A 14377-nucleotide genomic window follows, 5' to 3' on the forward strand; every position below is an offset into this window, starting at 1 on the left:
CTTTTTCACTTAATGACCATTAACTGAAAAAGACAAAACTTCAGACAAATGCCAAGTAAAAGCAAAAGGTATTCCTGTTAGAGCAGTTTAGAGAATTTAGCAAGATGTTGGGAGCAGAGCTGGGCAGCTGCAACACAAAGGGGAACTGTGTTAGTCCTGAGCCTGGGGTGCCCACCCTGGCCAGCACCCCAGGAAAAGGGGGATTTTCCCATTGTGACATTCCACATGGATGCACTGAAGGGTGGAAGGTGGGACCAAATTTCCAAATGCCTAATCAGTTCTTAATGCTGACAATAAATCTCACAATCCCATCAACACAGAAAATATTTGGAAACTGTGATTTGCAAGTACAACTTTTAAAAAGCATCAGATTCTGGGAAAGGTTGTGAATGGGGAGAATAAGAAAATGAAATCAGTATCAATGCCAAGTGAGGAAAACCCCAGGGACATCCTGGCTCACCCTCGGGCTGCGTTGCCACCTTGAGCGGTGCCGAGCTCTCGCCGGGGCCGTGCCGGCTCTGGGCCACCACGCGGAACACATAAACTGTCTCTGGCATCAGGCTCTGGATCATCACCTGCGTCTCTCCAGCACGACTCGTGTTTTCCACACGTTCCCTTTGGGAAACAAAAGGGTTGGGCACGTGTTGTCTTATATATCAAGAGTTCTATTATCATTATAGTGCAAGGATTCCATGTTGCCAGAGTTTTATACCTCCTCAATGTTTCTCACAGGCAGCTCCTCTAAGCACTAACTCTTCCTGGTCCCTGCAGCAGCCAACTGACTCCTCTGACTCCAGATCCCATCAATCCACTCTTTTATATCACTGTTCTTATTGGCTACAGGTGTGGCCTGTTAAGATCAGGCATGCTCCTAATCTTTAGTAATTGGTCCAGCTGCAACTCACTGGGGGATAAGATTACATTCTATACCTTCATTCACCCATACTGTATCCCCTACAGACACAGACACCAGCACTGATTAGTAAATGAGGAGTAGCTGCTCCTGTCCCATCCGAACGTAACCAGTGTGTAAATGGTGTGGGATTTGCACTGTGCTCCCTGCACAACACCATGAGCGTGTGCCACAAGTGCTGCTGACAAACTGCTCCCAATTCTGCAACTTCCCCTTGCACAAATGCACTGAAGGAACAGAATAAATTACACTTGACACCCACAAACTCGGAGTGGTTTCTTTGTTATCCCCGTGACAGCAAGTGATAATTCACAGTGACAGTTTATCCTACAGCTCGGGAGCCAGCACTGAAACTATTTTAGCAGCAGGCACAGTCTGGCGAGATTTAGGGCATTCCTGTTAATATTGTGGGGCTGCTTTTTGGGGATTTTTCAAAGGAGCTGTTTTAACATAACCTTCTACCTCAAGGCTTGCCTCAGTTCCTTGCTGATGTTTGGATTTGTTCAGAACACCCAGGGCACAGCCATGGCATTGACACTGCTTCCACACAGAGTGGAGGTGAAGTGAAAATTCCCACCTCCAGCACCTCCAGGGTAGCAGACCCCATAGAAGGAGCACTTTTGGCATGGGAAGGGATATCTCTGCCAGGGCAGCATGCTGTGAGCTGGAAGCTCTAACCCAGCACACAGGTCATGTGTGGGGCACCTGGAGGGGCACTGCTGCTGCTCAGTGACCTGCAGCCAACCCTGGCACTGGAACGGGACATTCCCCCTGGCAAACACCATCCAGGAAACTCCAGCTGCTCTTATCAGGGATTGAGGGCAAGATTAGCAGATCAATCATTAAACCTTTATTTCAAGGCACTGCCCTGCAGCTGAGCTGCTCAGGGCTGTTCAGGTAATGCTGTCCATCTGTCCTTCCCTGGGAAGAAGCTCCCTGGGGATGCCAAGAACTCCAAAAGGAGCAAGCAAGAACTTCCCACTGAGCAAATGCCTGCTCTGAGCACCATGCAGCCCCTCTGGGCTGCCAGGCTCCCCATGGGACAGGGATGGGCAGGGACAGGCTGGCCTCAGCCCCACTGACACCTGTTAAAGCATTTCTGACACAGAACCATCCCAGGCTCCTCTTCCTCCCTTTCCAGCCACTCTGCTTCAGTTTCTATCAGGGAAATAGGATCCCAAATCTCCCTTTTTTTTTTTTTTTTTTTTTTTACATCCACTGGTGTGGCTGATTTAGCAGAACCTGGCTGAAAGCATTCTGAAATCCCTGTTGGTTTCTGCACTATTAAACTGTATCTATAGAGGGGAACAATGCACTCTCTGTAACTAAATACCTATTTACATCATTTTTCTAGAATGTTCCCCTTCATAAGCTCAGCTAAAATGGCACTGCATAAACAGCTTCATTTATTTCAGCTTTTTATTAATTTTCATTGCTAATTTTTCCACTTTGAGCACAACATTTTCTTGAAAACACATTTCCAATGGAGCTTCCTTTAGACATGCTGTAGCTACAAGGATGGGATCTGGGAGCCCAGCCTAAGTGCCAATGGATTCACAGCTGTGAGGTAACATCCAGCTCCCATTAACATGCAAAATATAACATTTTCTGTCTCAAGTGCACTCCCTGATTTGATCTAAGAAAAAATGGTAATCAGCAAACCAAGGTTATTATTTAAAACTTGAAAAAAAATTATTTTACTGGAAAGACAACATCTAGCAAAAATAAATAGATATGTCACAGCATTGCAAATTTTCAGTAATAACCAAGGATGTGGCTTCACAACAGCTTGGTAAAAATAGGGAGAGATTAATCTAATTAAGTGCTGAGTGAATCTTTCCTTTATGGCTGTTCCTGGGGAGCCTGGAGCACCGCTTCCAATGTGCTCAGGTTGGGATAACAGCACCAAGCAGATGGGCCCAGAATAACTGCAGTACCCTGCAGATCCCCACAGCTACTCCATGACTGCACTGTAATCCCCAGCTCAGGAGCTTTGGGAGCTCCAGGTTCACAGGAACTCTCAAGCACCCATGGGAGAGCCTCCTGTGCAACCCCAGGAATTTGGCTGGAGGTGCCAAGGTTAAAGCTGCACTTATATCTAAAAAAGCGTCTTTGGGGAGCTGTTAGGGGGTGGATATTGTGTGTGCCAGCTGTGGGGCCTGGCAGGGAGCTCCAGAGGCATTCTGAGTGTGATTACACACAATTAAGCTCCATTTGCTGTGTCTGAAGCACACCACAGTTAGCTGTGAATTCAGCAGTGTTTCAACATCCCACATGTGTAATTTACTACCTCAGACCAGCAATGTGCCATTTTTATTCTTTTATTGTACCATTATTTCTTTTTTTTTTTGGTCCAAATCTTGAAGTCTGGGGTTCTTCTCCCTGAGTGCTTATCTAAAGTTCCCCAGAATTAAAGATCCCTGCAGCACTTTGGAATTTTCACTCCTTTTCCAGGGGAATTGCCTTGAGCGTGGAGTAAATAAATACCTGGGGATGAAATAACCCTGCAGCTGTGTGATTGAGGAACTTCCATCTGATCAGATTACCCCAGGTCCCAGGGGGTGTGACAGGGGCCACCCCTCATTCCCAGCTCCCTGCCTCCAAAGGAGCCTCATGATGCCACCAGGCCAGGGTGGGACAAATCACAGCTGGTGACACTGGACAGCCCCTGAAGCAGGAGTGTCCCCTCCATTGCTGCCTCCTCCCTTTGCAATGCTCCTCTTGGAATCACAGAACAGGCTGGGTTAGAAATGAAAAGGAATCCAGTGCCACCCCCTGCCATGGCAGGGACACTTCTACTGTCCCAGGCTGCTCCAAGCCCCATCCAGCCTGGCCTTGGGCACTGCCAGGGAACAATTTCTAATTCCCAGTGTCCCATCCATCCCTGCCCTCTGGCACTGGAAGCCACTCCCTGTGTCCTGTCCCTCCATCCCTTGTCCCCAGTCCCTCTCCAGCTCTCCTGGAGCCCCTTCAGGCCCTGCCAGGGGCTCTGAGCTCTCCCTGGAGCCTTCTCTTGTCCAGGTGAGCACCCCCAGCTCTCCCAGCCTGGCTCCAGAGCAGAGGGGCTGCACCCTCAGAGCATCTCCATGGCCTCCTCTGGGCTCTCCAGCAGCTCTGTGTCCTCCCTGTGCTGGGGCAGCTCTGCAGGTGGGGTCTCACCTGAGGGACAGAGGGGCAGAATCCTCCCTCAAATCAGTCCAAGGGGCAGGGGTGAGGGGGCACTGCCATGGTCCTGGGTCTCCCCCCTTGAACACTGAAGGAAGCTGAGCCAGCAGAGGCCAAGGCAGTTGGAATTTCAGACCCTCAGAGGATTTGGGTGTTCCTGAACACTTCCCACTGTCCCAGAGCCTGGCCTGGAGCACCTTGGGTATCATCAAATTAAGGAAGTAACAGAAAAACAACATTTGTGAGGCAAATAAAATGTTACAAATTGCCTCAGTTAATTGCCAGGAGCCTGGACAAGATGTCGATGCACAGGATTGAGGAAGAGCAGGAATTCTCCTCTGGAGTGTTTTCTGTTCCAAATGACTTTGTGTCTCACACTCTCATCAATAAAGTGAACAGATAATTTTCCCTTGAGTAATAAATCTGATAAGCTAATCTGCAATTAATTAAGCATTGCTCCAAATGAATGTTCACTTCAGCCCCCTCAAACTTATCACAATTTGAAACTGTAATTCTGAGCAGTAGATGCCATCAGGAAGGAGAAGGGGTAGATTGATATCATCCACTGGGATAATGCATCACAAGTGATGATTGTGTGGCTTTCCCCAGATTTCTGTTCACAGCAATTCTGAGCAGGGAACTGCATTTAGCACTGACCATGGGGTTTAACCAACACCCAGCACAGCTGTCCCTGCGTCAGGGGGATTTGCAGGGGTTGGAAGTCTGATGGGCCTCTGGCTCCCAGCATGGCTTCCAGGGGATGTCCCTATGCTCCCTGAGGAGCTGGGACACTCCTGCTGCTCTGTCCCCAACAGGCTGCTGAGGGCAGGTGGCAGCTCTTGGGAGGTTTGCAGCCAATCCAACCATGCTTAAAGACTGCCTAGGCAGCTCCTCCAGGAGTGTGAAACTCCTCCAGGAGAGTGCAACTCCTCCAGGGATGTGCAACTCTTCCACTGCCTGTGCAGCTCCTCCACTACCGGTACAAATCCTCCAGTGTGTGCAACTCCTCCAGGAGAGTGCAGCTCCTCCAGGGACATGCAACTCCTCCAGGGGTGTGCAACTCCTCCAATGCCCGTGCAGCTCCTCCAGTGCCTGTGAAACTCCCCCAGGAGTGTGAAACTCCTCCAGGAGTGTGCAGCTATTCCAATGCCTGTGCAGCTCCTCCACTGCCTGTACAAATTCTCCAATGCCTGTGCAGCTCCTCCAGTGCCTGTGAAACTCCTCCAGGAGTGTGCAACTCCTCCACTGCCTGTGTAACTCCTCCACTGCCAGTGCAGCTCCCTCAAGCGTGTGAAACTCCTCCAGGAGTATTAAACTCTTCCATTGCCTGTGCAGCTCCTCCCCTGCCTGTGCAGCTCCCCCAGGAGTGTGCAATTCTTCCATTGCCTGTGCAGCTCCCCCAGGAGTGTGCAATTCTTCCATTGCCTGTGCAGCTCCCCCAGGAGTGTGCAATTCTTCCATTGCCTGTGCAGCTCCCCCAGGAGTGTGCAACTCCTCCCCTGCCAGTGCAGCTCCTCCCTCCAGGAGGGTCTGGAAGGAGGCAGAACACCACCCCCCACCACCTCAAAGCCCAGAGAGCCCTCCCCAGGCGCTGGTTACCTGTTGATGCCCTCCTTGGTGTAGAAGATGGAGTAGGTGAGGTTGTCCCCGTGCGGGTCGGAGGCGGGCGGGCGCCACGTGAGCCGGATGAAGCGGGTGGACACCAGGGTGGCCACGACGTCCCGCGGGGCCGAGGGCAGGGGTCCCGCTGGGGCTGCTGCTAGATGGTCATTAGTGGCACTGGTCAGTGAAGTGGGAGGTAATGTTGGGATGGCAACATCTTGGCATGTGCAAACATTGGGGAATATGAAGGGCAAACATCACCACGGTTTAAAAAAAAAAAAAAAAAAAAAAAAAGAGAAAAAAAAGAGAACAGAAGAAAAAAAAACGTAAAAGAAATAAACAAAACCACGATGGGAAACAGAAGAAAATGAACACACAAAAAAGGCCATTAAACTGAAGGCTGACATGCAGGCAGAGGTAACTACTGACCACTAATGGGGAGTACAGGACACGGCACTGTCAGGCAAGCAGACCAAATCTCCACTGTAATGGAAGTGGCAGGGGAGGGAAGGGTGGAACTGGGGGGAAAATAAACCTCAGGAGAGGATACCAGCAGCAAACCACAGTGTCATTGCTTTGGGAGCACATGTGTGACAGCAAACCCAACCTCTGGTATTACTCAAATGCACACCCAGACCCCCCTTCCTACTGTAGCTCATTAACATGCACAATTCATTGAAATGCTTCTCAATCAAAACAAAATGACAGATGAAAACACAGAATCCCTTTCAGTGCAAACTCATCCAGTCAAACCCTGCAGTCCTGCCCTGGTTGGGTTCTGCTGCTGCCCATGGCACTGGAATTAAAGCCCTTTTCCCACTGTTTTCCTGCCATTTTCCTCTGTCCCACACCCCATTTCATCATTTTACAGTGACTCTAACAAGCAGAAACAACTGCTGCTCTGGATTATACCCACACTCTCCAAACTTTTAGCCTCAGTCATGTCTTCCTATGTTGCTACTTCAAGGCAGGATAAACCCAGGGATTATTGCATTAAAAGGTTGCTGATTTAACAGCACAAGCTGAACCATAGGAAGAGCAACTCTCTCTCCAAATCCTATTAAAGCAATCCAGCCAGTAAATGCAACAGTGAGATTCTGAGCAGCTGGACCCCAATTACCACTGAGTATTCCAAGCAGCACAATTAGTAACAAACCCCCAAAGCTCAGGATACATGGAATTTTTCTGCATTCTGAACTATTTACCAAGCTTAAGCCACCTGATGACATTTTCCACATGGGAATCCATGCTGCCAAATACATTTATTTTTTCATTAATTATAGAAACTAACTAAAATTGCTCTGCTTTTCCCCAGAAAGAAATTCAGGACTAGAAAGCTTGTTGAGCTGCAGCATCTCCACCAGAACATGTGGATTTGTGTTGTGATACACAATGAGAAAACCTCCCAGAAAAGCTGACTAAAGGAGAAAATGTTGTCTGAATGACCAAACCTTCAGGGAAAAACACTGAGGAGTCTGATTTTAAATTGTCAAAGCCCCTTGTCAATCCAAGCATCAGCTTGGGTGAACTCTTCAATTGGCAGAACTCTCATTTTTCCTGTTCTGTTTCCTGGGCAGGTCCTGACACAGACCTAAGAAGCAGCCATGGGTTTTATCAGATTTGTACAATGTAACACCAGCCTGTGGGCAGAACTGGAGACATTCCCAGAGCCAGGACCATTTTGATTATCCAAATACACATCACAGAGACACATACTCCAGGGTACCTCCTTAATTATCCCTTCCACACTTTAATAGCTAAAGATCCCAATTAAGTGCTCTCCAGCAGCCCCTCCTGATCAATACACGACACCATTAATTTCACATTCATTGCAAAATCTATTTTTATCTAACCCCCCCTTTTTTATGTCCCATCATTGGATTTCTTGCAGGAATGCAGCACTTTCAGCTCCTCTGGCCTCAGCAGGGCCCCATTCCCCAGATCACTCAGAAGAGCCCTGAATGGGGTCAGGGGATCTTCCCACAGCATCTCCCTGCTCCTCAGTGACATTCCAGGGTTCATCCAGTATCACACCAGGCTTTCCCTGTATTTAAAGCCCAGCCTTTGTCATCAGCTCCCATGGACTGGAGACCTTCTCACTGCACCTGGAAAATTCCTTCCTCAGTGTGAACAAGGGCTGGAACTGCCTGGTGCCCATTGCTTTCAGCACCTTTCCCACTGTCCTGCCTGATTCCCAATCCACTTCAATCTCCAATCACTCATACTTGGGTTTCCCTCACCTGTTTGTCATGTGATCTCTTCAAATTTGATGCAAAATCCACCCCTCAACTATCATTAAAATTCCTTCAGCTGAGTTGAAGTGGAATATTCTTTAAATTCATCTGCTTCATCTAAACCCCATCCCCGCACATTTGTGTGTTTTTCTTCCCAGCTCATGAAATGGATCCATCTTTTGTGCAGTAACGTGCACACAGAGAGCTGAGGGCTCTGGGAGAGCTGCCAGGATTTCCCAGAGAACACACACCCAGTTCCAGCCTTGTGCAGGGCTCAGAGCAGGAATGTTCCTCCCCACAGCATCACAGGAGAGCATTTCCAGACAACAAAACCCTCATGATGCCTGAAAAATCAGCTGAGACCCAGAGAGAGCAGCAAGGACCTGAAACCCCCCAGGGGAGGTGAGCAGGGCCCAGAACTCCCCAAACTCTGCACTTCAACACTCCTGGGGCGGCCAGGAGCTGAAGGAAATACCCCAAAGATTCAGGGATTTCCTTCCTTTTTTCCCCGTGTTTCCTACAAATGCCTCAAGTGCTGTTACAGAGGCTTCATCCCCAGCTGGGCGAGCACAGCTCAGCACTCAGAGCTCTGTTAATGTGTAATTACACCCCAATTAGCTCCAACACCAATCAGGAAATGGCTTTGTCCTTTCCAGCTTTCAGCACTATGGAAGAAGCAATTCAAATCTCTTCTAAATCTCTTCTCTCCAGCTCTGGGCTGTTCTCTGCAGTTATTCCTGCACAGCTTTCATGGATCTCATTTTTTAAAAGCACATTCAGCAAGTGTCTGGTGCCTTGCACCACAATTTATCTGCTGCTGGGGAGGAACTGGAACCAGAAGGATGCTGGAACTCCTGGAACACAACTCCAGGCAGCAGAGTTCCACCTCTGCATCCTGGCCATAATTCCCAGCCACAACAGAAGCAGAATTTTAAAACTTTGTCCTAGAAATTATTTCCCCATGGAAATGGTTTTCCCCACATCCCCCAGCATTCCAAGGAATGCACAGGAATGTGTTTGTGCTGCTCAGGTGACACCAACAGTGCCAGCCAAGGCAGCCCCAGAGGAATCCCAGGGATGCAGGGTGAGGATTCAGCTGCTGATCCTCAAGCCCTTCCCAGGGCTCCTTCTGAGCAGATATCAAACTCTACAACTATTTTATCAAAATACTTCACAGGGTGTGCAAACAGCCACAAGGATTTGGACTGCAATCAATCAGTAACAAGGCTGGAACTGCCCCAGCACTGGGCTGGTGACACCCAAGAGGTGAAGGCGTCCATGGGGTGGGTGTGACCCCACATTTTCATCTTGCAGGAAAACCATGGGTAACAAAGAGAGGGAGCCTGCCCAGAGAGCTGGTCCAGGGCCACCACCCAGGAGATCTTTTCTAAACAACCCAGCCACACCTGAAAACCACTCACTGAACCCTCTGGCTGTTATGAAATCACTGGAAATACTTTCCATGCTGTGTTCAGATTTCCTTTTTCCTGCCTTCCCCCTGCTGGCATATCCAGGCTTCCTCCTGTTTGACAACAACATTCCAGTGATACCATCAGCTCCACACAAAGGGGGGACAGCAATGTTATCTGCTCCAGCCTTATCTGAACTCTGGGGACACTCCAGTCCCCTGGGTGCCCACCTGGCAGTGCCACCACCTGAGTTACCATGATATTTTCTGAAAATAAGGAACAGGGACATCAGTTCATACCTGGAGGAGGAGAAGAGAAAGTTCTCTTTGGAAGGACTTCAGGGTGGATTTTAGAGATTTGAAACATGATTTTAGCAACAAAGATCTACTACAACTAAAAATAGCAAATAACTATTTTGCCAACAAATCTTTTGGAAAAAAAACATTACCTAGGACATTCAGATCTCAACACCTCCAATATTTTAACTGTATTCCCTAAGAAAAAAAAATTCCTAAGAGGCACCAAATGTTTAATTTTGACTTGAGGTATTCATATAGAACTGTGTGCTCAATAAATAATATTTTCCCATAAATCTATTTAACTGGTTCCAGAAATGTAATAAAGACTTTCAAACTTTTTCTTTTACATATTGCACTGTTCCCCTGAATCTGAACTTTGGTTCATGGTGTCTCCATGGAAGGATTCAGCTCAGATCAGGATTAAGCAGCTGTGATTTTGCAGTCACAGTCAAATCCCACTGATTTCAATATGCTTATCCTATTTAAAAATAAAAGCAGCACTTGGCTGCAGTGCAATAATAAACATGAAATAACAAAATTAGTAAGTTCACACCACACAACACCCTTCAAAATTTTGCTTTCTCTTTTTGTCCACGTTTTTGCTTGTATCCAATTGTTGTCCTTGTTCAAATGCTTAAAACAAACATTTCCACCAGAAGGGATCACCTGGTTATTGCTGTTCCCTGAGTGATACCACCTTCAAACAAAGCCAAGTTACCTGGCCCAAGAAATTTCAGACAAACAGCCAAAGTGCTGAAGTTGGTCTCACCAGATCAGTAATAATTGAATTAACTTCTTCCCTTGGGAAAAATAATTTAAAGAAATCCCTGGGATTCCCTCCACAAACTAATGCTTTAGTGCAAAGCTGGAACAGAGGAACAGAGATTGAACAGAAGCGGAGAGAAGAGGGTGGAAAGTCAGTTCTGAATATCCTGGATTTCCAAAGACAGCCACCATCACCCCCTGGTGTACGTCACGGACCCATTTCTGCTTAACAGAAAACACCCTCCAATTTAGGATTTTGTAGACTTAATTATTCCTCATGAGCTAATTTAAACTGCAGAACTTTGTGGACTCAAATCTTGGAAATCTGGAGATGTATGGAATTTGGAATGGGTGATTTTTGAAATGTGTAAGAAAGTCAAACAGGACAGTGTTGGAACCAACACCTTGAGGGAAGCACAGCTGGACACAGAGCCACTGAGCATCCTTTGGGAATTGGGGTGATCTGAGTGTGATTCCTTTGGGAATTACACCTGCAGGAACCACAGGAACCAAAGCATCCTTTGGGAATTGGTGTAATCTCAGTGTGATTCCTTTGGGAATTACACCTGCAGAAACCACAGGAACCAAAGCATCCTTTGGGAATTGGTGTAATCTGAGGTTAATTCCTTTGGGAATTACACCTGCAGGAGCCACAGAGCGAAGGGCTCAGGAGCTGAACCCACACAAGCATTTCCCTGCATCACCTCAAAGGAGAGGTCTGAGGGCAAGAACTCCACTCAACACTTAAAATAAATTTTGTCCCTCTCACACTTAAAAACCCAAATTCAACCCTCACCCTGAGGAACAGACCCTCTCCTACCAATATTCTCATTTTACTCATAAGTGAAATGGAGATTCTTCCTTATTTATTCCTCTATGCTGACACGTTTAGCTCAGAGCAGACAAAATGCCTTATTTTAAATTTTTAATTGCCTTAGATTAATTTACATCACCACTGGGAGTGAGAGCTGTTATTTACTCTTCACTCAATGCACAAATTGAGTGCAAAAAATTCCCCAAAATTGAGAACAAGCAAGTGTCTAACTGCCACTCAGTGATTCTGATTTTTAGGCATTTATTTGGTTCTGTTTCACATTGTGAACGAGCACTGCTGGGTGCTCAATAAACTGGGATATATAAAAATAGTGATAAACACATTCTGACTGAGAGCCTGTGTTTTAAAGGAAGTCATAAAACCCCTCCTGATAACGAGCCCTCCTCCCATTCCCCTTTCAGCATAAAATGCTTTGGTGTAGAGGAAACAATTTGATTTTTTCCTGTCTCATAAAACAGTCCTTAAAGAGGCGTGACAGCCCCAGTGACGCATTCCAGGAAGGGCAGCAGGAACCCCCTGGCTCCAGCCACAGCCCACAGCTCCAGGGGAGGATGGAAAGGGAAAAAACCCTGCAGGGATTGCAGTCATGAGACTCAGGTTATTAAAAAAAGGGAAACAAGCCAAACACACCTCACCTGTCCCCACGGACTGCAAAACTGCTTTGAAACATGTTTCGTCATTGGAAAGAAATTCAAAGCATAACATATATTGTAAAATGATGGGTATGGCCTTCAAATTCAAATTAATTTAAAGAATTAATATTTTTAAACAGCTACTCCTTAAGAAAAAGAATCAAAAACCCCAAACAAAACACACACATAGAACCTGAGGCAAAAAAACTGCTTGGAAGTGTCCCCAAAAAACCCTGGCCAAGGTTTGCTCTTACTGTGAATATTCATCAATTGAACTCCTCTGAAGAATTAAATCTCTTGAGAGCAGCAGAGCCTGCAAGAGTGTTCTGCAATCTGACTTTAATAATGGCAGCAGAGCTGTGACTTTATTCTCAAATAACTGAGCTCTGTTCAAGCACAGCCCTTGAGAAGCAGTGACAAACAAATCCCCGTGTCCTGTGCAAAGGATTCAGCTCTGCACTGCCACTGGCACACCTGAAGAGCTCAGGATGCCTCTAAAGTTCCCCTGGGTCCTACCAAAAACTCCTCTGGTGCCCTTGGGCCCTGCCCTTCCCTTCTCTCATGTGCTCATGGAATGTGTTTGGAGATTGTTCACCCACAGGTGATTTTTCCATTGGATTCTGCTGGGAGTTGTTTTCACTCTTTGGCCAATCGGGGCCAAGCTGTGTCAGGACTCTGGAAATAGTCAGGAGTTTTCATTTTATCTTTTTAGCATTCTGTAAGTATCCTTTCTGTATTCTTTAATATAATATAGTATCATAAAGTAATAAATGAGCCTTCTGACTGTTGGAACCCAGGACATCCCTCTGGCTGTCCTGGATGGCTCAAGCCCCTGCCCAGGTGGCTCAAAGTCCTTGGCACAGAACCCAAGACCCTGTGCCTTTGATTTAGCCCTTGGAAAAAACAATTACCAACCTTATATGAAGAATTACAAGCCATGGAAGTTTAAGTAGAATGATAGTGAATTTATCACAGGGTGAAAAATAGATTTTTGAAGTTTTTAGAGTGGGAGCTCAGGGGGCAAGATGGAGGGAACTGGGTGTGTCCAGCTTTTGTCCTTCTTCTTCTTGGCCTCCATCTTCTGCTGTGATGTTGGCACTTTTGGATTGGTTTAGAGTAGAAGCTCAGTGTCTAACATAGGTGACAGGTATTGGGAAGTTATGGTAAATAATGTACATGTAGTTTTTAGTATAAAGAGATAACACTGCCTCTGAGGGTGGCCAGTGTGCCTCTGTCTGACCTGCTGAATGGACCTCAGCAGGCCAGAGAAAGAGTTTCATAGATAAGAAACAATGAACAACCTTGAGAATGAGAACTGAAGAGCTCTGACTCCTTCTTCAACTGCCAGGCTGGGAAAAGACTTTGTGACACATCTCAGGGTCACTGTGAGCAGCAGAACCTGAGACCATGGAGTCAGGTGCATCACTCCTGCATGCCACAGGGCTCCCCGTGCAGTCCCAACACTCCATGGCTGCTTCTCTCCAAAAACCACCTTGCAAGTGGGACATCTCCTCCTTCTGTTTGGGAGCTGCTGCCACTTGGAACAACTTGGCAGCACCAGCTCAGCCAAACTGGAGCTGCAGCAGATGAGGCTGAACAAGCTGCTTGCTGTCAAAATTGTCCTTATTTCTCCAAGCTCTTTTAAAAACTTACTTAATTATTAATGGCTTATTTAACTAGTTTCTTACACATATCTACCACACTCTGTCTTCCTTCCATTTAGGTTTATATCTACACAATTAATATTTTTTAAGAGAAAGAAGATCCCCTCAAACCCTCCTTTCCTCTTTTAGTCTATAACCACCCACAGAGCAGCACTGTTAGGTGTGGTACTGGATATTTTATTAATTTTCACTGGATTTCTCTGCTTAAGGCCACAGATCCTTGCTGCCCACCTCTCACCCACCCATCTTTATAGAACTAGAGGAATATTAAGATATTTGGGAATCTTATAAACTCTTAATTAAGACTTCTTCTCTTTCATTTTAAACCTGTATTGTTCACTTGCTTCCTCATATTTCTAATTCTAACAGAAAAAGGGAACCCTGTGAGTATTTTCAGAATAAACTGCTTTTCCCAGCACAGAGGTTTGGGAATTTGGGGTGCACTTTGCAGCACACAAGGATGGAAGGTTATTCCCCAGAAATACATGATGGTTTACAGCAAGAGATGCAACATTTAAATGTGGACTGACACTGACCACTGTTAAAAATGCCCAAGAAAATAGTTTTGAAAGCAGTTTATACATGTAAATTGGTGCTGAAGGAGGGCCAAGGAATGTCCATCCCCACTCAGCTGTGACTGGATCCAGGCATGACTTTTCTCCCTCTTTCTTTTCCTGCAACACCTCCAGGCTTGATGTGTGACCAGGAAACCCACACAGAATCCCCCTGTCCTTTAAGAACTCTGGATCCACAATTATGAGTTTCTTTGGGGGAGAAGAGAGGGGAAACAACCAGGAAAAAGAATCCCCCACTCCAGGCTGTTCTATCCCAGTGAGAACAGTGACATTTTACAGCTGCC

At 46.6% G+C, this 14377-nt stretch overlaps 1 protein-coding gene across 1 annotated transcript in view; it reads right to left on the bottom strand.

Annotated features, from left to right (window-relative positions):
• Nucleotides 1-14377, bottom strand: part of NEO1 (neogenin 1) — a 174772-nt gene that overhangs the window by 41099 nt on the left and 119296 nt on the right. Inside the window, exons 8-9 of the mRNA XM_059482445.1 lie at nucleotides 5678-5897; nucleotides 461-615 (exon numbers count right to left, since the gene is read on the bottom strand). Of these exons, the coding sequence (XP_059338428.1) occupies nucleotides 461-615; nucleotides 5678-5897 (375 nt within the window). The remainder of the gene's footprint in view (nucleotides 1-460; nucleotides 616-5677; nucleotides 5898-14377) is intronic.

This window comes from Ammospiza nelsoni, chromosome 14 (assembly GCF_027579445.1).
Source record: "Ammospiza nelsoni isolate bAmmNel1 chromosome 14, bAmmNel1.pri, whole genome shotgun sequence".
NCBI lineage: Eukaryota > Metazoa > Chordata > Aves > Passeriformes > Passerellidae > Ammospiza > Ammospiza nelsoni.